General features: G+C 35.0%; 2 protein-coding genes and 1 non-coding gene across 4 annotated transcripts; 1 reads left to right on the forward strand and 2 right to left on the reverse strand.

Annotated features, from left to right (window-relative positions):
* Positions 1–150: 150 nt before the first annotated feature.
* On the reverse strand, positions 151–882 carry Ox (ubiquinol-cytochrome C reductase complex subunit oxen). Its single transcript, XM_071701266.1, has 2 exons — positions 587–882; positions 151–277 (listed from the first exon to the last, which is right to left on the reverse strand). The coding sequence occupies exons 1-2, from the start codon at positions 725–727 to the stop codon at positions 239–241; spliced, it is 180 nt and encodes a 59-aa protein (XP_071557367.1). The 5' UTR covers positions 728–882; the 3' UTR covers positions 151–238.
* A 974-nt stretch (positions 883–1856) lies between these two features.
* On the reverse strand, positions 1857–26520 carry LOC139769839 (fatty acyl-CoA reductase wat). Of its 2 annotated transcripts, none has more exons than XM_071701268.1 (9): positions 26258–26520; positions 8531–8840; positions 7808–8056; positions 7427–7572; positions 7236–7342; positions 6324–6519; positions 5772–6023; positions 5154–5411; positions 1857–4868 (listed from the first exon to the last, which is right to left on the reverse strand). In XM_071701268.1, exons 2-9 carry the CDS (start codon positions 8819–8821, stop codon positions 4760–4762), a joined length of 1608 nt encoding a protein of 535 aa, XP_071557369.1. In that variant the 5' UTR covers positions 8822–8840; positions 26258–26520; the 3' UTR covers positions 1857–4759. The 2 variants fall into 2 exon arrangements, with proteins under 2 accessions (XP_071557369.1, XP_071557368.1); XM_071701267.1 differs by lacking the exon at positions 26258–26520 and adding an exon at positions 26050–26072.
* On the forward strand, positions 2792–2865 carry Trnai-aau (transfer RNA isoleucine (anticodon AAU)). Its single transcript has one exon. It is a non-coding gene; the product is annotated as a tRNA-Ile (tRNA).
* Positions 26521–27638: the final 1118 nt, after the last annotated feature.

Consider the following 27638-nt stretch of genomic DNA (forward strand, 5'->3'; position numbering starts at 1 on the left):
CAGAACGACTGTTTACTCTTTTATATACAAATAAACAATGAATTGAAATAGATATGAAATAGGTGTATCGACTCATATCTTGTTATACGTGTATATCGCGACGCGAAATAGAAACCTATCGCAGAAACCGAATAAATTCGCCAACGTCAATTCACGTAATTTGTTATTTATTTACATATCCAGAGGTGGAGCATATATTTATAGATCTAACACACATATTGTCCCTAAAATATCTCATTCATTCCTCGTACTTGTGCTTGATGTCCTTCCATAGTTTCTGAAAGAAAAAGCAGACATCTGTTATGTAATCAACGTGTTTCCTTCAGAAGATAAATTAAAACGCGTCATTTCCCATGTTATGCGTTAGCTCACAAATTAAAATACACGACACAAGTTTCTTTATCATCCAGCATTCTTTGTTTTCTTTTTTGCGAAATATTATATTATTGTATCGAACTATTTCTGTGACATAACCTCACTTCAACTCGTTAACCTCAATCGAAGAAATCGACATTCGGGTGTCGAATAAGGATGTGGTGTCGAATAAAAAACGTAAAGAGGAAAGTGAAAGCGCGGGTGAACTCACCCCTTTGTTAATAGTGTCGAAAATATAATCTGCAGCCATGTCGAATCCTCTTTCGAACATGAAGGCGGAGGCTAAAACGGCGACCGTGAACGTAGACGTGCGTTTGAGAACAAGATTGTAGAACGTGCCGCCAAATCCCATTTTTGTGCTTTAAATTTCTGCCCTTGCAAAGTTCTTGCTTGCAGAAAAACAATCGCGAGTAAATTGGAGCAGAAAGCCGTGCTCCGAGCGAATCGAGCGATTTCTTACGACCACGGTATAGCAACTTGTCTCTGAAGACTGAACTCTGAACTCTGAAGTTGATCGCGTTCAGCAGACCAATGGACCAAGCCGCTCAGTAGCAGTCGAACGTGATTGGCTCTTACTTTTAGAACCAACCAATCAACGCAGAGTGTTAATAAGACGAACTCAACAGTTGTGCAACAGTTGTGTCTGCTGAACGCGCCCGTTGTCGCGCAAGAAGCGACGTTCCGCGGGCGGCAACTTCAAGTGGTACGCGATATTCAAACGCATTTGCGTGGATAAGACTAATTAGTCTGTCGCGAGAATTCGCATTACTCGAAAAATTCACGAACATCGTAATCGTATTCACGACGATAAATTATATCTGTTTTAAATCTAATAAATATGGTACATCGGTTGATAATTTTATAATATAAAATATTCCTTTAATTGATTAGTTATTTTAACATTTAATCTAGATATGCCGATATTTGGCAATGTATTGCGCTACCAAAGATTTAATATTGTTATAACAATTAACGATAATTAGATATAGTTTAAAGACCAATACTTCTCTGAGTGTATTTTTTTTTTCTTTTTCTTTTCTTCTTCTTTCTTCTTTTACGACCGAATAATACTTTTTTAAGACCGATGCGCGGCTTGAGAAGCGTAAGAAATATAATATAACATAAAATATAGAAATATAAACACAATTCGCAAAAAACCTAGATATAAAACCACAGAAGATCAAAAATGTTGATTGTTGACCTATTCCGCGTCATATATCGACCGTTACACTCAGAAAAAAGTGTAGCATCAGATAGTACAATTGTGAAGATCTCTTCTACAAATAATAGTACAAATAGGGACAGGGATAAATTGTAGTAAATGAGTCTAAAAAATTGTTCTAAAAAATTATTCTCAGATTGTCTGAAATCAATTGACAAACTGCTTAAGACTGTAAGATATTACAATATTAATTCGCGCGTTTGTTTCACAGAATCACAGTTTTTGTGTTTGCATGTGACAAAATAAATTTGCTACAAAATTGTAGTTAATCGGTGTATTTCATATTTTCTATTACATTACAATTTAAAGTTACTTATCTGACAAAATAAGGTCTACAATATTGTGTTAACTTTTTCCGAGAGATTTTTCTCAGTGTATTTATAACAGCTTCTTCTCTCTTAAAATAATTATTTGGGGCAAGTGTAATAATTAAATCCAATTACGTTTCCCGCAAGTTTTGCAATTCACTGTAATAATTTCTTCATTGTCCCTTTTGCATTTATGCGTTCGGTTAACTTACGTTTCGTCAGGGTACGATATATTAAATATGTATTTAGTATGCCGGAGATGAACCAACTGACGTCGCCGCGATATCGCAATCCATTGACAATCGGTCGCGTCAGCGCATTTCCATCGTCATAAGTCGGCCTCTTTTAACCGACTTAAAAATTTGTCCACGACCGCGGCTATCTTTATTAATTGCATCTCGTCAATAATAAAAGAGTTGATATCGTGGCTCGGGAATATCGGGGAAGAACAGAAATTAAGGGGCGCACTGAAAACGCTCATATATTTCTAAATATGTATATACAAATATATTTATTTTACAAAATCTTATATGAACTTATAACAAAAGATATTTCGCAACAACAACGACCATATGATACTTTCAAGACGCACGTATACTCGCTATACACATATCCTTCCGATCCCTTCACGTGCCTACCGATTGTGTCCCATTCAAACTGAAACTCAATTGAATTATCATACTTATTGTCTAGATTCTTATAGAAACAAGTGTGAAAAATTTTAAAAATATGTAAAACAATTATTTTATCCCTTTCACCGCGATTGTTGAATAAATAAACGGGCGAACACGATCGTTTAATTAATTCGCGATATTTATCTTCTCTTCATTCTTATGCAAAGATTTTAACCGATTGAAATGAATTATTTGGAGGGTGTTCAATGTCTGGCCCATTAGCTCAGTTGGTTAGAGCGTCGTGCTAATAACGCGAAGGTCGCGGGTTCGATCCCCTCATGGGCCAACTTATTTTTTTTGCTTCTAATTTCTTTCTACGACCTTAATGATCTCTGTGATTTTGACGTGACTTCGCTAATATTAAAAAAAAAAAAAAAGAGAAAATATAATGCAAACGTTTCCTAATAAAGAATAATGACGCTCTTTGATTTAATGATGTCAAGAAACGTGAAAGAACCGAGTATAACTGTTTGCTACGATTTTTCTGACAGAATCAAACGTTCGATCTCATTTATCTTAATTATATAAGCCTCGCCCATTAATCATCGATAAAAACTCCGCCAGACGTGTACGTTCCTCGGATAAACCGACATCGAGCGGCGCATCGAAATCCAAGTCTTCCCAGTTAACGTCCGTTAACGACTCGCATTCGTTCGCAACGAGTTACTTAAATAGCATAGTTGCATCTCGATCTGTTCATTATGCATCGCCATATACCCGCGCATTGCCATACGCATGGGCGCGCGCGGGCACGCATGTATGTACGTGGCATCTACGTCGCAACTGTCAACAAAATAAACGCTTTCTCTCAGCTGTCTGAGAGCCCTTTGGTTCGCTCACACACACGCGCATGTCTCTATAAAATATCTAACAGTAAAAACAAAATACGATTATCAAGCATAAATTATCAAGTATAATGTATATGTGTTTTTTCTTTTTTTTTTTCTTTTTCAATCTTCTCGCGAAACAATGAGTATTGTTTTGTCGCTTCTTTCTCTGTGCTCGTCGCGATTGTGGCACGCACGACGAAATGCTGATTCGTAAAATGAGTAGAACGAACAGGTGTGCGAGCATGGGCTTAATCGGATTGCGCAAAGCCGCGTAAGTTCGCGCATCGACTTTGACTCACTTTCGCCTCCGCGATAACAATCTTTCTGACGGTCGCGGTAAAACAATTGTTTTTACTCGCTATTCTGTCGAAATCGAAAGTAATGCAAAGTCAGGGAGAATTCAATGCCTGTGTGTACGTTCGGGGGAAATTAAGCTTAAAATTCAGCTTAGATGAGCAAAAGAACGATTTATTTCGTCCACGAGATTTAAATGCCCTCGTTATAACATTTATACTCTCGAGATTTAAATGCTTTCGTATAAGAACATAACTTTTACTATTAACTAAAGATTGCATTTCTTACATGTGCACGCGAGTTTCCATATTTTTAGAACGTTGTTATACTTTCAAATACTAATCAATCGCCACTACGATAGGAAGTAACGAACTATCCGATCCCACGATAATTTTATTTAAAATCTCTTACCCATGTACTACAAGACATAATTGTTAACTCGTTCGGATAATGTAGAATAACGAACATAGATTCATGGTGCATGACTTGAGTCAAAATATTATCCACGAACCGGAACGATACCTATATTATGCTGATTTTTTAATTTGTGTATGTAATATAGCACATTTGTTGAATTTGAAGCATTCTATAACACATAAAATTCCATATCGTTGCGTCTTGATATTGAAAATTTAATTAACTGGCGCATTTTGTACGAAACAAGCGCCGGCCGAATTTTCAGATGACATCTATGAAACCTACTTTGGACGCACGATAACGTGTATGATTCTTACGCGTAATTTATCTGCGCGAAGATCGTCGAAATCAGAAAATACGATCGAATTGCTGCTGTTCTACTCTACCCCTATCACATTTCGTGTCGCTCATACATTGTGTTTCCGTTTCGCAATAGCCTGTTGTGTACATAGAGTTACGACATAAGGCTCTCCGCTGATTCTTCCATACCTCTTTGACGAAAGTTTCACGCTTCTCTAAGAGTCCAGTCGCGCTTCTTCCTTAAAAAAGCACAAGATATCGCCCTCCACCGTTCAGTCCCGCAATCTTCAAGACGCATTCATCTTGGATTTCGGGCTTTATCAGCTTCTACTATTCCCGTCACACTTTCGGGTAAAGAAAATCGAAGAGCGTAGATATAGCCGTCCAGGAGAACCTCATGGCGATGTAGGCCAGTATGAGTTTCAGCGCTTGGTGGCTCCAGTATAATCTACAATACGAGTTGTTTTCTATTTTATTGTTTTCCTAACTAAATAACGATATATCAGATATATGTGTAATAGTTTTAACGCAAAAATCCAATATACGGGGGCTATAAAATATAACATTACTATTTTCCCTTTTTATTCTATAAAAAGGGATGAAAAAATGAGAGAATAAAGTTTAAAAATTGTGCTGGTCCGAGTTCTATTTTTCTTCTACAAATTGAAAGTACAGGAGCAGAAACGTGGAAATACTAAGGATATTTTTCGAGGATTATTGAAAGTTTCCATACCTTTGCCATTTGACGCGTGCCTGCGGCAAGGTGTCTAAGGGATCCTTAATCAGGTACACCCTTATTCCGCGAATGTACGTCTCGAAATAAGTGTCCCAATCGACATCTCGTATATCGAAGTAGAATTTTTCACGATCTTTAAACGTGAGCTTTCCCATCAGCGCGCGTAGCCGGTCATTGGTAAATTTCCATTCTTGCGTGGAAAAGTAGTTCAACACATCCATAAATTTGTGTATCTTCTTGTAAACCTTAAGTAACCTTTAATATACAATTTATATTAAATAGTGACCCGTATAAATATATGAAATAAAAAAAAAACGGAAAGCAATTCGCTGTCTTACATCATCTTGAATTACTCAAAATTATTTCAAGTTGTTTAACTATATATTATTTATTTTAAAAACTACTTTTTTAAAAATATTTTAGATGTTTAAAATAAATTAGATATTATATATTAATAAATAGAATTTGTTCTTTAATAGTGTTATTTGCACGGTTTTTCTCTTTAAAAAAAATTATTTTTTGGATACATACGTGGAAAATTTATTGTTCTCTCTCTCTCTCTCTCTCTCTCTCTCTCTCTCTCTCTGATTTTTATATTAATTCTTTTATTATTACCTCGGTTGTCTTCCTATGCAGACAGTTGCGGTGTCGACCAGTAAAGCTGGAAGCAGGTGCCAGAAATATACGAAAAAGAGATGGACTATCCTGTGCTTATTGTTTCTGAAGCTATAGTACCAAACCGCCCTGGTGGAGGGAATCTCGATACCATATTTCGATGACATTTCCTTCAGATCGTCATACGTTATCGGATTATCCGTAGACACGTAATTATAAATCGGAACTTCGCTACGCGATTTGTTGTTCGATCTGGAATGATGATTCAACATTATATGATGATACATTTGTGTCCACACTGTCGAGAAATCTTTTAATTAGCTATATACCATAATAAACACAAAATGCAAATATATTTCATATTTTTCAAGTTTTTTGTAGCGTTATATAAAATTATTAAAATTAAAAAATTAATTTCACGAGACAGAATTCTGTGAAATAGAACGCAAATAAAAAGTTATTTCAAGGTTTTAAATAGGTCAATTTTAGTATTTTGCTATATGCGATGTCAAACTGCGATGCAGGAAGTAGATAAAAGATGAAGGTAAGCACCTTTGATCGTTCGCTACATCCCATGCACATGCGATTAGAGCGTTAACTGTTAAATCGGCAGGTACGACGTTTGCATGTACTGAGCCGTCACAGTGGATCGATCGCAGCAATCCAGTTCCAGCACCGGCTGCAACTCCCGTTGGGCCGTATAGATTGTCGATCCAACCCCGCGTTGGTTCCTGATATGTTGAGATCACTGGAGATAAAATTACAAATTATTTGAACAATATTTTGCAGTTTTTTAATTAAATTTATTCAGGCTAGTTACGCATACGTTATTATTATTACAGTTAATTAGTTTAATTGAACGAAGGCTCTCTAGACTAAATCAAAGGAAATAGATGAGGCAATCGGAGCCAAGCGCGGTAATCAATGCGCAGACAAATTATAATAATAAATTAATATATTAAAAACGAACGTTTCGACACTTTTTTTGTGTCATCTTCAGCGTAAAGAAGTTGAAAGATTTGACCGCGTGCGGTCCATAATAATATTTAATACTTTGAAAGAAAGAACAACGCATTTTTTAGCCTGCGTAAGTTAAATTAAACGAAGTATAGGCTCTCTAGACTAAATCAAAGGAAATAGATGAGGCAATCGGAGCCAAGCGCGGTAATCAATGCGCAGACAAATTATTGCCTCATCTATTTCCTTTGATTTAGTTTAATTGTAAATAATTATTGTAGATACTTATATATAATTATAAATCATACTATTATAATTATCTCTATTATTATTAATGATTTAATCTTTAAAATTATTTTCTTTCCGTAAAAATTTGTTAGAATTTCTTAAAAGCTCTTATTGTATCTTGATTAATATATTGCTTAATAAAATATTATATTATTAATAATGTAATATCTTGTCTAATTTTTAATATTATTAGGAACAAAAGTGATAAGTTATTCGAACCAATGGCAGGACGAAAAATGCCAATCGGCAAGTCGCCAGCCTTCCTGATCACGTTCTCGGCAACTGCTTTTGTGAAGGTATATGTATTAGGCCATTTTCCTAATAATCTGTAAAGAGTAGACAATAAAATCTTTTTTTCGTTCTATCTACCGTGCACTAAGGGAATTAAATCGAAATATGATTTCACGTACTGCGGAGTTATATCTTCAGCGAGTTTATCTTCCAAGCATTCCATTAACGCAATTAATTTGTCGGAGTCCATTGGCGGGTCATAAAACTTCTCCTCGATCACACTTTGCGGACAATTTGCATACGCAGTAGACACGTGAATAAAAGACTGTAAAAATTGCATAAAATGGCGTCGTTTAAGTTAAACATAAACGTATATATGAGCAATCATACGTGTGATGTATCAAGAAATGACCAATAACAATTCCCGACTTTGTTATTTGAATTAGAATCAAGTAGGAGTATTGCAACTTCAAAGAACATTCATCAAGTTGGACGAGTAATAAAGTGTAAAATATTTTCATAGGTTTTCTTTTCGTGAACATTTGAACCTTATGGCCTACCTTCAAGTTGGTGATCTCCTTGCAGATATTTACAACGTCCCTTGTACTTCTGACGTTAATGGGCACTGCCAACTTCAACTTCTCGTCGAATCTGACCGTAGCTGCGACGTGGAAAACGATCGAAACTTCTCGAATGAGAGTGGCCCGATCTTGTGAGGATATTCCGAGATTCGGTTCACTGCAGTCTCCCGCTATGGCGACAATCTGATGCCGAAACTTGGGCTGTTCGTGTCTAAGCTTTGCAAATACCTGAGCATATTGAAATAATAAGTTAATCCATAATTGATTAAATTAAGAACGGCTACTCTATGCTATCTCGTTAATGTCAATTCAACCTGATAATAAAACTAATGTCAAAAAATATTTTGTTAAAAATAAGTAGAAGAACGAAAGTCGACAGAGAGATAATTATCCAAACAAAAAGATTGGTTACCGAAAGAAATGATCTTCTAGAAGGTAAATGAAGCGCTGGCGCCAAAGTATTTGGTGTTCATTGATGACGCACGTATTATACGTGGAAATTTATGTGGCACACGTGAAGCGGACAATGGCAGATGTTTAATTCGTTTCTTCTGATTATTATATTTTAATATTATTGAATTAGAATCATAGAAATTACATATTAATCCGCTCATCAGGGCAAGATTTAGACAATTCAAAATGTAACTATTAACAAATTTGCCAAATATTTCAAGGGTCCACTTTCTTTTACTAGAAACTCACCGGGTCGTCAAAGATCTCTTCAGTGCGTTGGTGCACGTCCTTGCCCTTTTTCGGACGTACCAGAAGGTAGATCGACGTGACTCCGGGGCACGTTCTCAGGAGCTTTTCGATAAGCAATTTGCCCATGAAACCGGTTCCGCCGGTGATAAAAATACTCTGGCCATAATAAAACTTCTGGATCGGTGACAGCTTCTCGTTGGGCAAATTTTCCGTCGGCGATTCTGGTATGCAGTCTGACTCGACGATGGTCACCTCCTGGCCATCGACACGGTCCAAGAGCACCTCGACCATCTCTCCTGTGGGTTTGTACCTGCAAGGAACGAGCCACGGTCTCTTTCTATCGGCGACGATTCACCTTATGTCCAATTCGTATTCGCGGTTTGGCGCGTTACGAGCCGTCGCGTCGAATTTAAAGATGACACTCTTCCTTTTTCGTGAGCGGTCTCGATCGATTAGCCGACTTGCGTCGAGTCGCGTCGCGTCTCGCCTCGCTCATTATCACCTGTACGTGGACGAGGCGAATTCGCGAAAGTCAACATTGTCCATGTGACAGATGGATACGTGATGGACCGAGATCGCGATTGCGATTTCTTTGCCGCAAAACCACGTATTCTCGGATACGGTTGAAAGATTTCCAATCTTTATCTTTCCTAATCAAAGTATTCGTCTCAAAAATAAAATATTTGTTCGGGCGCGATAACGCAAAAGATGGGTATCGTGATTCATTTTTAAACAGATCGTGCGTTTCAAAAATAAATGAAAAGGATACATTTATATTTTTCTTTCTCGAAACGTTTGTTTTGAATTGCAAATCAAAATAATGAGCTGCGCGTGTTTATCAATAACACCTAAAAAGAATTTGTTTTTATATTTTTGTGGAAAAACAAAATTAATATACTTCGAACGTTAAGGACGTTCTCCGGTCCTTATACTAGAGAAAATCGATTTTCTTTAGATTTTCTTGAAACTGTGAATATACGTTAATTTAGGTGTGCTTTATGCGTGGTATAAATTTCAGTACCTCTTCCGGTATAAAAAATAAAGATACTGAGCCTCAAAGTTTCAAAAAAAATTTTTTAATTTAATTTTTTTTTAGTTTTGGCATTTTTTCCTTATAGAACTCGACGAGAGGAGCAACTTTGGTCCTCTTGGCCAACCTCGTATCTCTTACCGTTTGGCCTGGAAAACCTTTTCATTAGTAAAAGTTGAAACTTTGAGGCTCAGTATCTTTATTTTTTATGCCGGAAGAGGTACTGAAATTTATACCACGCATAAAGCACACCTAAATTAACGTATATTCACAGTTTCAAGAAAATCTAAAGAAAATCGATTTTCTCTAGTATAAGGACCGGAGAACGTCCTTAAGGTGCCAATTCATGGGACGCTGAAAAACAGCGTTGAGCGTCGTCACGTGACATCACTATGATGCCAGCGTCAAGAAAGAGAAGTTGGATTTTTCCAACTTCAAGCGTCAAAGCCAAAGCAGCGCGAAGACGCCGAAATTTTGACGCTGTTTTCCTTTTCATGAATTTCAATTGACGCCGGCGTCAATTGTGGTCATGCGACCTTCTTGCCGCTGAAAATGAGTGTCGAGCGTCAGCATGAAAAAGCACCTTTATTCTCAGAGAATGTTATTCTGCGAATAATTTCTTGTTTTCTTATTTTGAAATCTTGCACCAAATGTTTTGCACTGTTTTAGCTAAATTTGTCGAAAACAAGTTTTAAAAATGTTAATTATTTTGTCAATAAAATGTCAGTAGAAATATAACGGACTCTGCTAACAGAATAGAATAACAAATTGATTGCAGAAATTGAGCAAAATCTGTCAAATTAAACGATGTGTTCCATTTTAATGTTTACGAACAGATTCTGCTCGACTTTAACCGATATTCTTCAAATTATATATCGGCAGGGTTTGCCGGCAAAACACGAGTTTAATGCGGATACCGCGGATCTATTGCGCTGTCTGAGCTAATCTGCTGCCAATCTATTGTCATACTGCAAGTAGATTGCTTAATATTTTCTCATCAAGATTATAAATGTGCCGTCACAAAAAGGACGCAGTATCTATTTTTTATAAATTATTTTTATTTATAAAAAAATGTCTTTCCATTACATAATAAAACACAAGTTGTGTTTGCGCGTTTATTTTATCTGTTCTATTGTTCTATATATATAATATATTGTCTACGTGAAAAATAAGCAGGGCAATAAACATCGTTCCAAAAAAATTAGTGTCAACTATATTATTATATATCATTTGCATACATATGCAAATTAAATTTGGTGTCCTGCAAATTAATATCCCGAATGTATCGATTGTTTTTGTAATATGTTTTCATTGCTTTGCACAACGATATATATCATTAGAAGACAGAAATTTTGATTTTGAAACAAATCCAAAGAAGTCCGAGCGCAAAATATATTCTCGAATGAGAAATTGCTCTATGTATCTATATTTAAACTCTTTTGAGTAAATGGAAGGTATTTAATTTATAAATTTTTTTATTAAGCGAGATAAAAGGATATCTTTTGCATATATATATATATGCAAAACATATTACAAAAACAATCGATACATTCGGGATATTAATTTGCAGGACACCAATTTAATTTGTTCGACGAGCTTTGTTGTAAATCTCATTGTATAATAAATCTCGCTGTACGTAATTCTTGTGCAACAACTCATCGATACCTCTATTGTCCAAATGTATACTTTGCCGGTGTGGAAAAAAACAAACATTACAAAACTGTGTTTTCGCGGTGAAGAAATAGCGATACCGTGTCGCACGTGTGCGCTCCCCCGCGCGGAGAGCAAGCAACCCGTTGCCGCGTTGGGAAGATACGTCGTCTGCCAAATATCTCGGCAGAAAGAGGAAAGAGCAAACATCCTCTCGATGAAGGACACCGTTCCTCGAAGCGGATCCTACCCGGTACGCAACGTTTGAACAAGCCTCACAGCTCGCAGCTCTTGTCAATGACAATACACGCGTATTTACGCGGTATGTACATTCCGTCGGAAAACGATGTTTGCCGAGTCGCTTCTTTTTTTTTTTTTTTTTTTTCCAAGAGCTCCTTCCGATACGTACCGGAGTGCATGCAAAGTCGGTTAAGCCGTTACCGGTAATGGCATGCGAAGCTACGTCGCGTCATCCGTGATTAGCGTGAAACGAGCGACGATGTTTGTTACGGCATGAAACATTAACGCAGGACATTCCCCATGCGTGAAACGCGAGGGAATCATATTTTATTGCGTTCGATCGAACAAAAGGTTTCGCACACCTATATACCTGTCGCGCGAGGCGACGCCGGACGAGGCTAGACCTGTGCTTTTCAGGGATGGGAAAAAAAATCATTGCACTCCATTACCATTAATCTCCTGTCGGTTCCCTCCCACCGCTCCGTTTCTCGGTTTCCTTTTGTTTTCGCGATTTACCGCCCACGTGATTTGCTCCTCGCGTGAATAATGCATAACCGAAGCGGTGCGTTCCACCACGATCGCTCGAATATATCTGTCGTCGTCTAAAAAGATAAAAAAATCGTTTCATGAATGGAATAACGTGGCATTTCTCTCATGTTTCATGGATGTTAAAATCGTCGTGTTCTCTCTTTCGGGGACTGAGATTCTTTCACGACATATGCCGACATACTCGCGTCTTCTTCCGAGTCTTTTCCGAAGCTGTTTCAATTTTATGACGCAGTAGCAACTATTTCTGAATTCAGAATTGAGTCCGATATTGCATAAGCGTTCGTGACAGGAAATATGCCCTCTCGTGCACGTAATTTAACTCATCTGAATACCTATACGATTAGTTAAGAGTGATTTCTTATTCTGATAAATTTGTATAAGTATAATAGTATTCAGGTTGAAAACGAGGGATCAAACAGCGAAAAATTATGCTGAGCTACAGAATAATAGAATCGAGAAGAAAAACATAATTCGACGAGGTCTTTATGACCGTTCTGGGTCATAAATCACTTGATTTATTAAAAGGATGACAGTAATTATATTATGGCAATAAAGTAAAGTAGTACTAAAGACTGCTGTATTGATTTAAAGTTACTCGATGAAATATCAATATGTCGTTTATCATTTGCTTTTGTATATTGATTATTGATATTTTTTATATAAATTCTGAAAATGCCCGTCTTTTATCACAAATTTATCTCATTGATTTAATGGAGACCACCAGAACGTATGTCAAAACAAATTTTAATTTTAATTTTAGGCCAAATTTAATTTTAAGCAGCTTATTGAAACTCACGTGACTTCGATGAGATCAGATTTTTTTGCAGAAAACATTACGCTAAAGTTCAAATGTTGCAGACGGTACTTATTATGATTAATGAAAGAACTTATTTACATCTTTTAATCAAATCAAGCTTCTTGAGAGTTGAGAGAAAGAAGAGGCCTCTTGCGCTTAAGATTTACACAATGCTTAAGATATTTGCATAATTAACAAATTATAAAGAACGTTGTGGAAAAATGTGAACAATAAAATACGCGAATTGAATAGGTATTTGTAATTTTCATACGCCGTGACTGAACATTTGAATGCGACAACTAGCTTTAATGAATCTCCGATCCTTCTACAGTAAAAGCAGAAAATTATTCAAATGTCGCTTCAAACATTCATTTCAAAACAATTGCTTCTACTTTTACTTCCACTTTTACTTCTTACTTTTACTTAAGCCTATTTCACTTTTGTTTCGTGACAATTAATTAACATAACATACATACATATATATATATATATATATATATATATATATATATATATATATATATATATGTACCCGGCCGCGTCTATTTAAATTCGTAGACATGTAAATTATCGAATAGTACCAGTTTCGATCGATTCTCGAGCACCTTGATCAAGGCAACGGCTAATTAATTCTGTCAAATAAATTTTAATAAAGGCAAATTTAATGGAGAGAGGAGGTGGAGGGCGAATCGCGCGTATAACGCATATCAGAAACACAACCGGGTGAAAGTCGATCGTGAACTTCGACGTTTCTTTCCTATGGAATAAAAGTCTGAATGGACGGCCGTCTTTAACGTGTCGAGTTGTATGGGTGTAATGACGAAATGAAAAGAAAGCTCAAGCGACAGGCGAACATGCGCAGAGACGTACGATGGGACTCTGGAAATTAGAAATCTTCTTTTCACTATATTGTGTAATTGAGAGATGTAAAGTTTCCTTCAAAAATCTTTGCTTACGTCGAAAGAAAAATAAAATGCAAAGATTATAAAGTTATTAGCTATCGTTAGTTTCCTTGAATTATTTTAACTGTATCACAATATCGATCAATTAAATTATTTCAATTTTCGAAATTGAAGGTCAGCATAATTTTTTAGAGGTTTATTTCAATAAGTGGATCTCGATCAAATAAAATTATGGAAGAAACGATGTTTCCGTTTTATATTCATACACTAGACAATGTGTAATTAACTACGTTAATTATTTTTACATACAATAAATAAAATAATAAATAGATGATCTGTTTATACTTTCATTTTTTCCCCCTCTCTTCTCGTAACATATGCAGAATTTGTAATGAGATTACCAATATATCAGTAAGCTATATATTCAAGATATGTATCTAAACATGTAACCAGCTATGTTACATCAGGAATGGAAAGATCTTGGGCGCGGACAATTTCGACGGATATACGCAGCTCCTTACTTTCTCCGGTTAACAGCGGCCATCGGGCTCCGAGAATCCGGATGAGGAAATTCAACCTATTCTCATATGTATAAGTTTGCGTTAAATAACGTAAGCGAATTAATATGTAGTGCCATATACGAAATCTCATTTCTATAAAACGCTTCAGAACTGCCGTTTCTACAGAAAATTATAGACGTTAAACGTCGAACTAATTGTAAGAATCACGTCCCATCCCGTTTACAGTCCGATTACAGTCCACTAAAAATACTTTTATTGCTTAATCTTCACGATACTTAAATCTCCAGAACGATTTTATTTCAGTATAAGAATTCTTTTTATGATTTTTAAAATTTTACATTAAATAAAATTATTGAAAAAGCTTCGGCGTACAATAAAATTCTACTGGCATCGTACATATTTTAACATAAATAATCAAGAAATTTCTTATTTCCAGTAATAGCGACAGTTCTAAGCAAGCAGCTTCGAACATGCTAATGCATGTTTTCGTGACACTGATGCGTAATTCTTCTTCAAAGACGGACCGGCGTTAATTAGTTGCGAAAACGCTTCGTGTTTTCCCACTTAACCAAATATTGCGCTAATAACCGCAACTTGAATATTGACGTATAATAATTTAGGTGGTGACGAATTGTTAACTCGAATATGCATAACGCATTTTGAAAATTACTATCATCTTCTATCGCACCCTTTTGTCTCATCTTTGGTGGTGATCGCTTTAAGTTTCGAGCAACAATTAAAAATTTTTATTGATTGTTTGCATAATGAAGATAAAGCTAAGAAATTTATTTGACGTTTCTAATAAGACTTATAGACTTATATCTTTAATACATAAATATTATGTATAATAATTTCTCAACAATCTAATCTGCTATTGTTACGAATAAAATTTATTCTCTCTTATTCTATCACTATAAATAAAATTTCCTTTAAAGAACGATTTTATTTACTGCGTGTATGGCAGGCTTAATTAAAAAATTAATTACAAATATATATATGTAAGAGACGGCAATTAAATCAAGATGTCTGGAGTGATTGTCGGGCTCATCGTGACATACAAACTTATTCGAGAAAGAGGAAATTACGTCGCATATATTAGCCATCACAAATATTAGCTTTTTAATCTTGAGGACGAATCTCATCCGGCGTGCCATTTATCGCGTCCGAGATTCGCCGCGGCAACGACGACGAAGTCTCGTCGTCTTCTCGTGTCGATCGGTTTAGAACAGCTCACTTTCCAAGTAAGGAAGGAGGTCACACGCGCGAGAGTAACCTCGAATATATATTTGTATAAATCGCCACGCGGGGTGCGTTGAACCCAAGTGACAAGGAAGAAGGAAATTTTCTTCGTCTTCGCTTATTTTACTACATTTTTTTCTCTCTTCGGAAAATTTGAATCGGCTGTCGCACACACGCCGGGCGCACTTGGAGCGGGCACACTTCCGCGTCGAGGCGACTATTCCAATACGAGTTAGGCGTCGAGCTCATTACGAGGCCAACGCGGAAGACTCGACACCGGCGCGGCGCAACATTACGCAAACGCACGAGAAAGATTCCACTTGCACAACCATGCAAGCGCGTTATTACGCTCACGTAACTTTATACGCGGCATACGTCGCGAGACGTCCGCGCGAGCGCGCGCGCGAGCGGGCCGTTACCTTTACGGCAATGCATATGCATGTAGCTTTTAACAGCTCTTTCAAGGAGTTACAAATCTTTATTTCGCGGCCGCGTCCTCACCGGGACGTTGCAGAAGTCGCTTCCGGAACGAGGACAGCCGGTACGCGCCACACGAGCGGTCCCGAATGATACTTTCAAGGTTCTGCGAAGGAACAAGCTGCTGGCTGAGACTGGAGTCGCTTTTGCACACGATTATTTGTTTAACTTTACGTAAAATGCTTGATTTTTAAAAATATTAGAGATAATCCTATAAACTTAAAAATTACGAAGCTTACTACCAAAATTACGAAGAATAATTTTGGAATTTTCTCTCAAATAAAATCAGAATAAAATAATGAAAGAGTAAAATAGTTGCGCTGTATCTTCTCTTGCCTTAAAAATAAGGAAATACGTAGCCATTAATTACACAGGCACACAAAAAAACAAAAGTTGTCTGAACAGAATACTCCACTAGGCTATCTTTATGTATTTTGACGCGCTAAACACGAATCCGTCGTCAGATTAATCCCAGCACGCATGGGTTTCGAGTAAATCACGAAAAATGACTAAAAATTGTGAAAAAGCCGATTAAGGGACATCAGCAATGAAGGAAAAAATTGATTTGGACCGGATCAAGCCTTATCCTCACGTATTTTGACGCGCTGAACACGAATCTGGCATTGGTTGAGCTGCCTGACCCCCTCCCCCCCTGAAAAGAGTAACTGAACGCGACAGTAGTTTGAAAAGAGTCAGAAACCCATTGCACAGGTCGTTCGAGAATAAAAGAGTACGTTACTGTTACAAACATAAACTATAGTAAACAGAACAATAGATTAAAGTATACATTTCTTCATTCAACGGAATTATTTCAACTGATCAGACTGGGGCTTGAATCATCTCCTGCGTTTTTTTCAAAATACTCAAATTGGAGGGGTTCAGGCAGCTCAACCAATGCCAGATTCGTGTTCAGCGCGTCAAAATACATAAAGATAGCTTACAAGGGAAGGGTCAACCCTCGGGGTCACCGATTTTGTCGAAATTTTACTAAAATGTAGTAATTGATATAGAAGTGACAAATGCTGTACGGAGACGATGCGCTTTTCAAACCGTTGCCGAGAAATCGCGATGTACTTATATTACAGTATACAACATATACAATATATTTATTATTATTATTATTACTTGTAAATAAAAAAAATATATATATATATTGGCGGGGACATTTACATAATATTAAAAAAATTGTATGTATATTTATTGGTTTATTTATTAGTTTTTTATAGGTATAAAAAAAAGGTTACAATAAAAAAAGGCTCCTATATTACTACAAGAAAAAAGAGAAATAGCATCTCGTGAAGATGTTATAAAAATTCACTCTTTAATATTGCATCAGTTAAATGCTCCGGTATTTTCACTTATGATTAAATACGCATGGTTTGCATCAAAACTGACGAGCGAACGGCCGAGCTTTTTGAATGTTAATGACGTGTGTTTTCCTGTCTTATTATTAAAAACAAAATGTGCTTGCGAAAAAATTGGATTTATAAAGTGTGCTTGGTGTAAGTCAGTTCTATGTTTCACTTGTTTTTTTTATTTCAATCACTCTAAAGTTTGTAAAGTTACAGAGCAAGACGACGAATAATCGCAATCATTTTATTATAATATTCTCTTTTTGTACGCCTTTTTTTATTGTAACCTTTTTTTTATACCTATACAAAACTAATAAATAAACCAATAAATATACATACAATTTTTTTAATATTATGTAAATATCCCCGCCAATATATATATATATATTTTTATTTACTTTCAAAATCGCTAATATTTTACGAACATTTTATGCACAGTTTTAAAATTATAATCATAAACATTTTTTTGTCTAAAAGTAATAATAATAATAATAAATATATTGTATATGATGTATACTGTAATATAAGTACATCGCGATTTCTCGGCTACGGTTGAGAAGCGCATCGTCTCCGTACAGCATTTGTCACTTCTATATATCAATACTACATTTTAGTAAAATTTCGACAAAATCGGTGACCCCGAGGGTTGACCCTTCCCTTGTTAGTGGAGTATTCTGTTCAGACAACTTTTGTTTTTTTGTGTGCCTGTGTTATTATATTATTATCGTTAAATATAATTGTATTGATTAAAATTAATCACTAAGAATAGTTAAGAATAATGAAAAATATAATGTTCTATGAACAAGCAACAAAGAATACTTATCTTGGAAAGATTAACTAAACCTATAATAAGTGATATTTCTTTAAAATCTCAAGATTAGACGTAACATAAAAAGAAAAATTATAATCGACACTTAGATACAATTGTAACTTTGTTGTTATTAAGTATATATGTATATAACATTATTTCTGCCTTCAAGCTTTACGTCTCAATTATGTTCAACAATTATGCTATTATTTCCGATTATCATTTATCTTGGAAAAGTATTCCTCACGGAAAAATGTTGAATAATCATTTAACGAGCTTTAAACAGCATCTTTACCATTGTAACTATAAATAGCAACAATGTTAATACGTAATCGTAATTGAATATTGAAATCCCTTGGGGCTAGTCTCGCCAATTGTGTTGAATGATTTATTAATAACTACACGATTGTCAAGAAAAATCAACAGTTCCGCATTCAGTGCTACATTCGTGCATAAGTTGCAACTTTGTAACATTTTTTCGTCCTTAGAGTGGTAAACAGTACAGTTGTTGGCCACTCTTAAAAACAGTACAATGATTGGCCGACAAAAAATTAAAAAATTAAAGATTATAAAGAAATACTATTAAAATGTTTTTAATTATAAATACAAAAATATAATAATTATTATTTTTTTATAATTAAAAACATTTTAATAGTATTTCTTTATAATTTGTAATTTTTTAATTTTTTTGTTGGCCAATTATTGTAGAGTGGCCAAAAACTGTAGGTACTGTTTACCCCTAGTTTGTGAATTTATTTATTAAATAGCTTGCATTGAACTATGCTCGTTTAATGACATTCGCTAATAAATTGATACAAAATAAATATAAATATTCAAAAATAATAAGTAATGCATCATGAATAATGTATTACGTTAATTTTAATTGCATAAACGATTCTATTTTTTCAGAGATTCTTTTGTTATAGATTCATTGTAAATCAAAATTATCATATATTATTTTATAATTATATTCAGGATTTAAAACGTTCTAATTATCAGTAGATATTCAAATTTTCTAATTAGTAACTTGTAAGCTTGCATATGATGTTATTAAAAATAAGATAAGAGGTAGTTTATATATAAAACAAGTTATTAATGTGTAATCGAAATCGGTATAAATCAAAATCGGTGCTTCATAATCAAATTTAAGTGCTTTGAAACTGAATGTAACGTATTTAAAAGTAATTAATTTCGTTATTAAGTGGACGATATGAATGAAAATTAGGGTAAGTTTCTCGAAGAGTGGCTCAAAAAAGAATTAAATTAAATTTCACGCAGTGAGGAATCAAATTTCTCGCTTTCTGAGAAAGAATGTCGCAGAAGTTATACCTCAATTGTCCGTGAGAACCGTCTACTCGCACGAACCGACGCGACGCGTTTCGTCGGCCGCGCCACTGGCATAACGGTACGGATGCTGTGAATGTTCGTTGATCCCCTAACGGTGCGACCTATTTTTCTTCTTGTACTACTGCCATAGATACATTTCGTTTATGTCTCGCCGAGCGGCACGAAACGATTCGGGCTTTGCTTAATGACGTTTGCATGGAACAAAACCATGTGCATTTAGGACGCCGAGAAAGTACGTGAAAGTGCAACCGAGCGAAAAATTATTGCGTGTTGCCTGCTTAAACATCGTATGTTTATTTTTGCATTACTCATGGAGGATTCCAAGAGCTGACGTGAAAAAGTTGACAAAACGCACGAGTGAAGGAGAATACAGTGAATCATTTCGAACATTTTTTGTTGTTTTGTAGAGATTTTAAGTAGTTAATCAAATTAAAATTCGCACCCACGGTAAAAATGAATTGTAGTAAAAAGTTTTGTATTTTGTAATTGTTTCATATAAATTTTAAGGGCTTTTATTATAAATAAGTATACACAATATAGTTTATAATATATTTAATATACATATATGTAATAAAAATTTTACCTCTTGGAAATATAATCAAGAGACACGGTAGTGTCTCGCGCCAAGTATACGCGAAGCGAGACCGCACCGTGACTCTTTTACGCGACGCGACGAGTTGCGAGCACTCGATATTATTAGATATCAATAATCGCTCAACCGATCAAGTTCTAAGTAGACCCAATCGATAGCTTGGGTTTGAATTATCCCTTATTTATCAATAATGAATAACAACAGATTCTAGAGCGCGGAATCTACTTTAATGATTCGAGTAGCTTTAATTAATTCCACAAACATGTTTTCAATTTGTTTCTTTTAATTGCAATAAAATTAAAATTAAATTAAAGATATTAATATAAATAATTTTAAGAATTGTATTAGTTTACTGTAGATTCGTATTTTAACTTAATTATCTATTCAAAATTTTTAAAAAACAACATCCCACTAATAATTTGCATTCTCCTTCAAATTTTTATTGTTATTTTTTATTATTATTTATATAGCTTTTTCAAAATTTCTTATTATTTCTTTATTATTATATTATAGCTTTCTTTTCTTTCTAATTTATCTGGTATTCGAAGGTCCAGATTTTAATAAATGTTGGAAAAATTGCGAAAAATATCAATACAACAATTTACATAATATCGTAAAATTCTTTTTTCCTGTTGGGTATTTCCGTGTCCGGATATTGTGCGTTACAAAATTAGTCGAAACAGAATGGGAAACACTTTTTTTTTAAGACGTAAATGTTTAATTAATAATGATATATAAGTCTCGCACATAATAAAACCAGTTTTTTATAACATATGAATAATCAATTATTCTAAAGAGCATTGCCAAGGCATAGTGGACAATTTTAATCTTTCCACCGTGATTCAGAACAATTCAGAATTCGTCATTAGTGATTATTGCAGCATTGGTTGATTGGAAGAAATCGAACGCGCAACGTTTTGTATAGCGCAATTAGCATAACGGCGATGAATAGCAATCACTTGGAGCAACACTAGGAGCAACGCAACCGCCTTGAATATCCTCTTATGTAAATCGTGGAGCCGGCCGATTTCTCGTCGTGGCCGACGCGAAGAAAGAAGAGAAAGAGGCACACCGTAAGCATGTCGAATGTGTCCCCTGAAGTAGACGCTATCGCCGGATTATTAGATTCCCGTGTCGCCTCCCGTTTAAATTATGCGAAATAATTTTTTCCGTGGGGACGATCTTTTGCAAAAACTACTAACCGACGAGACAGGTACTATCCATTTCCTATATACAGAAAAGAAAGAAGTATCAAATCAACACTGATACACTTATATATACGCAAGAATATATAATCTTCTTATATAAAAAATTTCAACTTTTTATTTCAACTTTTTTTTCTCGATTAAACCATATAAAACTTATTAGGCTACTAAGATCCAAGCTCGGACCGTAAATGGCGGATTAATCTAATTTGATTGATTATAAAACTTCGTTTAACTATCAAGAGACACGGTAGTTTACGCGACGCGACGATTTGCGAGCACTCGATATTATTAAATCCCAATATATAAATGACTTCATTCAAGCAAGTTTTCTTCGTTTAACGCAATATAATCTCATTTCAAGATTATACATATATTCTTGCGTATATACAAGTATATCAGTATTGATTTAATACTTCTTTCTTTTTCTGTGTAATCACTAATACTTCTTTCATTAATTATATTATTGTTTGTTTTCCTGTTTTTTGAATGCAGAAGAAGTTTCGCTATCAATTTCAATAAAATCGTTATAAATTTGATATAATCTCCAGGTAGCAGAGTGACGTCAAATGACATATTAATAACAAAACTTGAGAATTTGAGTCGCCAGTGAATAATTAAAAATTAATCAAGGTATGCTGATCGACCCAACTGGCCAAATTTTATTGATCAATAAAACGCTACGTTTCGACCGTAGATTCCGGTTCTTTTCAAGCGTATGTACACAACTCATCAATATTAATTAATAATTTTTTATATATTTTTCATATTTATTGCGGAGTGCTCAATTTTGTCGTTTAGTTTTTAGATTCGGCGTAGTATGGGCATTATGTCTGACTAATTAATATTTGTGAATTGTGTGCATACGCTTGAAAATGACCGGAATCTACGGTCGAAACGTAGCGTTTTTTTGATCAATAAAATTTGGCCAGTTGAATCGATTACCATACCTTGATTAACATATTAATAACGTCTAAAGACGTTTAAAGACCACCATTAAGACGTCTTTCGACGTCATCCTGCTACCCATCAAGAATTTTAACTATCAAAAAAATCCATTCTTTCTTGCGAGTTATACATTTTTAATATTTTTGAATTTACTATCTACTTACTTATATATAAATATAAAATCCTCTAATACTATTGCTTAAGTTTATTTATATTTATCATTGTAGTTATATGGACTCGTGCTTGATGCTTTTGAATTGATGACCGAATTTTACAGATAATGAATTCAGTTGATTGAACCTTATAAATAATACAAGAGGCGTGCACAATTAGTGATTATGTGGATCACATTGTAGCAATACTAAAAACAACGCAATCGTCTCTTGTCATATGTATGTATGTCTTATATTTAATGCATGTGGTTTCTTAAATACAAAAACCAAGCCAAGAGAATTGCTTTAACATGTAGATAAATGAAATTATTTAATAGCTATAGAATTAGAATTACCTGTATCGACACATGACACAAAGTAAGATAAGCAAAATGTAACAAAAGTAAAATCAAAATTATGAAGCATTCATAAAAAAAAAGGGCAAGTCATATAAGACCGAGTTTGGAAAGTAGTTTTAAAATTACAGTTTTCTTAACAAACAATATAAAAAATATATGTTAATAATATTAAATGTGTAATGTTTATAACATTCAAGTTTTGTAATGCGAGCGTGTACAGAATGGAATCTATTTTGGCCAAAAAGTTACCGAGAAAACACTATAGGGTAAAGTGTATATTTCGGATCAGATCCTAATTCGGATTTTTTTCACTAACAGTCTATAGCTATAGACGATAGCGAAAAAAATCCACATATGACAAATACAGTCGGCTAGAGAGGCATTTCAAATTTGCTGACCCGAATTAGGATCTGATCCGAAATATGCACTTTACCTTACTTTGCCGATAACATCAGAAAAAACCGCGTTACAATTTTTTCTGACGAAAGTAAATGTATCTACAGCAAATAGCATGATCTCTAATAATGTAAATTTACTTAGCAAATTACTGAGCGATCTTCGAAACTCGCGTTACCTACTTTTATCTAAAGCGTTGAAACGCTCAATTTGATAATTCCAAATTCCAAGTGCATTAACTTGGAATTCTTTTGACACTTCTTTTGACAAACAAGTCACGGTAGCTCTGCTGTTATTCTACTGTTTCGAATTTTTTAAAAATGTTCGAGCACTTGCTAACGTGAACAAAAGAACCGGAGACTTTCTCGATCGGATTTCTATTATACACACTAATACATACCTATTAATTGCATATGTTATTTAACATTCTATTTCTAATATAATATTCTCATTTGATTTTAAGCAGAAGGAAAAAGCTATAAGAAATCTAAAGCCCATAATAACTGATGTAGCGATCGCTGTATTAATAATTATACCTCAGTTAATATTAATTTTTGTAATAAATCTCTTTTGTTTATAAGATAATTTTAATTTTACTTCTGCTGGAGTTTTCCCATTAGTTTTGTCTTAAAGACAGTTCATTCCGTAACTATCTATTTACAGAATGTTTCAAAATCCAAAATGAGCACGCGGAATGTACGATTCTTCGTGCCGGACGAAGCAACTTTTTTCTCTAGCAAAATTGCGGCCAAATAGTTTTTAGATGAGAGCAATTAGAAGCTAATGAATGAACGCTCGAAGTTACGCGAGGACAGCACGCGTTTTATTACTTCTCTAAAAGATTTCTCTAGATTTTGACAACTGTATGTGATATTTAAACATTGCTACTTGAAATACAACTTGCTTAATAAGATAAAATTTTCCAACTGATATACTGAAGTAATGGCTGAAAGTAGACATGAACATTGATCCAATTTGCATAAGAAAATCTTCAAAACAAATGTGTGCATATATCTATTTTTTTGTTTTGTTTTATGTGAGTAAGACTTACACACAAATAGAAAGCCTGCATTTCGAGTATATGCTTTAAGACATTTAATCGGCCCTTTTAATCTATCTTTAGTACAGTGGAAGAATATTTTGGATTAATATATTCTGCTTCAAGCTATTGCTTCAGAGATATTAGGAAATGACAAATTGAAAGAGTAAGATTAAATATAATATTAAATTAAAAATTAATAAATTTTAACAAATTAAATTGTGCGTAAGATCCCCGCATGCGATATCACATTGCCATCTATAATTATTATCTTTGTTGCGCTTTGCTATCCTACAGTTTCAGCATCCCGTAATCTTCGCATTAAGCCAGCTTTCGCATTAAGCCGCTCTATTAGAGCGTACCGGGGTCGCCACAGGTGGTTGCCCGTTACGCGAAAAGTAACCGTTGTTGAATGACACACCGAAAAAAGAGAGGCTACCCACATACGGAGAAAACAAAGAGGCTGGAATACATGACTGAACAATAAGGCAACATTCCAGGGATGTGAGCGAGAAAATTGCGGAAGATGCCGAAACTCGCCAATCGCCGGGCGTGACTCTGTACGAACGATCGTTATCGATATCGCAATTATGAAATACGGTTATTACAAACTCCCGCACGTCGTATTTGTGATTAAAATCGTGTGTGAGCGAGGATAGTTATTGAAACGTTAAATGTGCTAAGCTGCATTCGCCGAAGTTGACATTATATTTGTAAATTCATAGAAGTTACGAAACTGAAAAGATTTCTGAATCGTTTAGGTAACAATTAAATTGTTTACCAGTGGATAATGCACGTTCTTCTCAGTCCAAAGTTTCTAAATAAACGCATATACTGTTAAAGTGATGTTTGCCAATTGTACTGTCTGCGTTTAATACATTGTAAAAAATAATTAGATAAAATAACGCGGAGGAAAAAAAGACGAACGACAACGAGGAAAGAAAGTGGATACCGGAGGTAAATGCTCATGAAAGAGAGAAATCAAATACAAAAACTATGACAAATAAGTGGAATGGTACGATTTAATGGGAGACACTTTAACTCCCATGTTCGGAAAGGAGAAACAGCATATTTTGCAATTGGTACCAGAGGAATATGCTGCAACAGTTCCAATTCCCGTTCGATACTTTTTTCCCCGACTCATGAGTTTTTATCGAAACAGATCTGTTGAATATGTGTCGAGTTTTATCGAAGACGTTTTACACTTTTACGCAAATCTTCGCATTTAATGTCAACAGTTTTTAATTGTATAACATATTGAACTTGAGTTTAAATGAAATTTATCACACAAAATGTAGATCACGATATTTAAGTAGAAAAGGGCAAAATACATGTATGTTCATGCGGTGCAAGATTATATATTTTTTTCATAATAAAGATTTTTTTTTATTCGACTGATGGTTATCTTTACGGGTTATCTTTACACTGTTAAATATGAAATTTAAACCTATACCTCAAGTTAAATAACATTTTGTTTTTTTTAACTACTATGTGTGTCAAAATTTTTTAATTTATCAGACTCGAAACAGTATTATTTTAACTCCATCGGTCTAGTTAAATTAACATTGTTTTAATTAAATTAATGACATGTTGAGAATAGGAGCAGTGGCGATCTATAGGAATGATTAAAAATGACCCAAATTGAGTATAATTTGACACTATGAATTTAACAGTGTATTGATTATATCGTCGCAATTATAATCATTTCAATCATGAGCTTAATTGTTATTATCATAATAATTAATAAAAATAGCCTGTCAGGTCAAATAAAAAAATCTTCACTGTTAATTATTTACTGACAAAGTAACAGTTTCTGATTTGGTTTAGTTTTCACATTCTGAATCTGTCGGATTTGAGGGAGGAAACGAGACCTATAGTTGTGTCTGTTAAAGGGGCGCGTTTCTTTCAATGACTTACACTGCCATCGGGAGAAGCGTGTCAACCACTTATACGCCTTGTATTCTCACGGAAGTAAGGAAATCGACTGGAGAACGATTCGACCAAGGTGACATGATAAACGAAGCTATGACTAGAGAAAAAAACGCGTGTCGCGGATTCGCTGGAAGACAGATGCTCGCGCGAACGTGTCCAGCGTATCGATCGGCGATGTTAATCTTCCACTGACCTTATTGAATGGCGAGAGATGATCGACAAAAAAGAATCCGTGTGCGGATCGCAGCGGCAGGTAGACGGGCAGGCAGGTAGCCAAGACGAGCGAAACGCGCTGGGCCAGGTGCTCAGGCAAATAGGCAGGCAATCAGGCGGACGTGAATACCGGTAGTTATATATATATATATATATATATATATATATGTAATAACTTTCTCCTCGCGCGCGTGGATCTATCGATCCTCTTTTCTGCCTCGACGACTTTTCACGAGTAAAACAGCCCGCATTTTGTCACTCCCGCTGAGCTGACGCGCGGTCCCACCTCCGCCTTTATACCCCCTTCTTCAGCGGCACCGTATCCTACCTTCTCATATCGTCTTCCTCCTCCGCGTCCACCACCTGCGTCAGCGTCCGTAATGTGGAATAAAGAAAAGGATGAAGATACGCGTCCTTTGGTTCATCTTATTCCACGCGAACGCTGGAACCCCTCGGGATAAAGGCCCTCTCGGGGCCTTGTGGAGAACGCGCGAGGACGGAGAAGACATGCGTGAAAGGTCGACTGTTTATTAGTCATTAATTATATGTAATAGCGTCTGATGGAATAACAGAAATAAAATTGGAATGCGGAAGCTTTTATCCTCGCATTGTAAAATAGATTGTATTTCAATGGTTAATTTGTACTTTCGTAATGTCTAAAATCTACATGAATAACTTTGTATACTGGTCGAAAAAAATTTGGCGGAATAACACGAAGATGCAAATTACACTTACAAATTCAGTACGCTTCTAAGTATACTCTTCTCAACATCATTTTTGTCTCTAAGTAAAAAATAAATGGCAAACTGTCTGTCAAAGATTGACATAGAAACACCGGGGTATGAATTATTCAGATATCATCTATTCCTTGAAGTTAAATTATTGTAATGCAAAGTTTTCCTCGCAAAAGGCAAATTTAATATTTGTATTTTACTCAGACCTATTTTACTTAATCCATCGCTATTAAAGTTAAAATTAAAAATTCCAAGGATAACTCGTTCAGAACGCAAATAATGATATCTTTTTCACAGTTATTCCAAAATGGTTGATGGTTTGATTGACGGCCCATTAAAAAAGCCATGCGCACCTAAGCCTAATGTATATACGAAGTTATCCCAGCAAATTTTAGGCCGGTATTTATGGTCGGTTCTTATTTTAAGACCGTCTTAAATAATGTCTTAAGATGCTAATACTGCTTTGTGATTGATTAATAACATCTTAAGATTGTATCTAAGACGGTCTTAAATATAGGAACCGACTATGAATACCGGCCTAAAATTTGCTGGCATAACTTCCTACATACATTAGTCTTAGGTGCGCATGGCTTAGATTAAAAAACAAGTTCTACGGTGGAGTACACA

This window comes from Temnothorax nylanderi, unplaced genomic scaffold (genome assembly GCF_030848795.1).
Source record: "Temnothorax nylanderi isolate EJ_2023f unplaced genomic scaffold, tnyl_v1.0 TNYL_tig0025_pilon, whole genome shotgun sequence".
Classification (NCBI taxonomy): domain Eukaryota; kingdom Metazoa; phylum Arthropoda; class Insecta; order Hymenoptera; family Formicidae; genus Temnothorax; species Temnothorax nylanderi.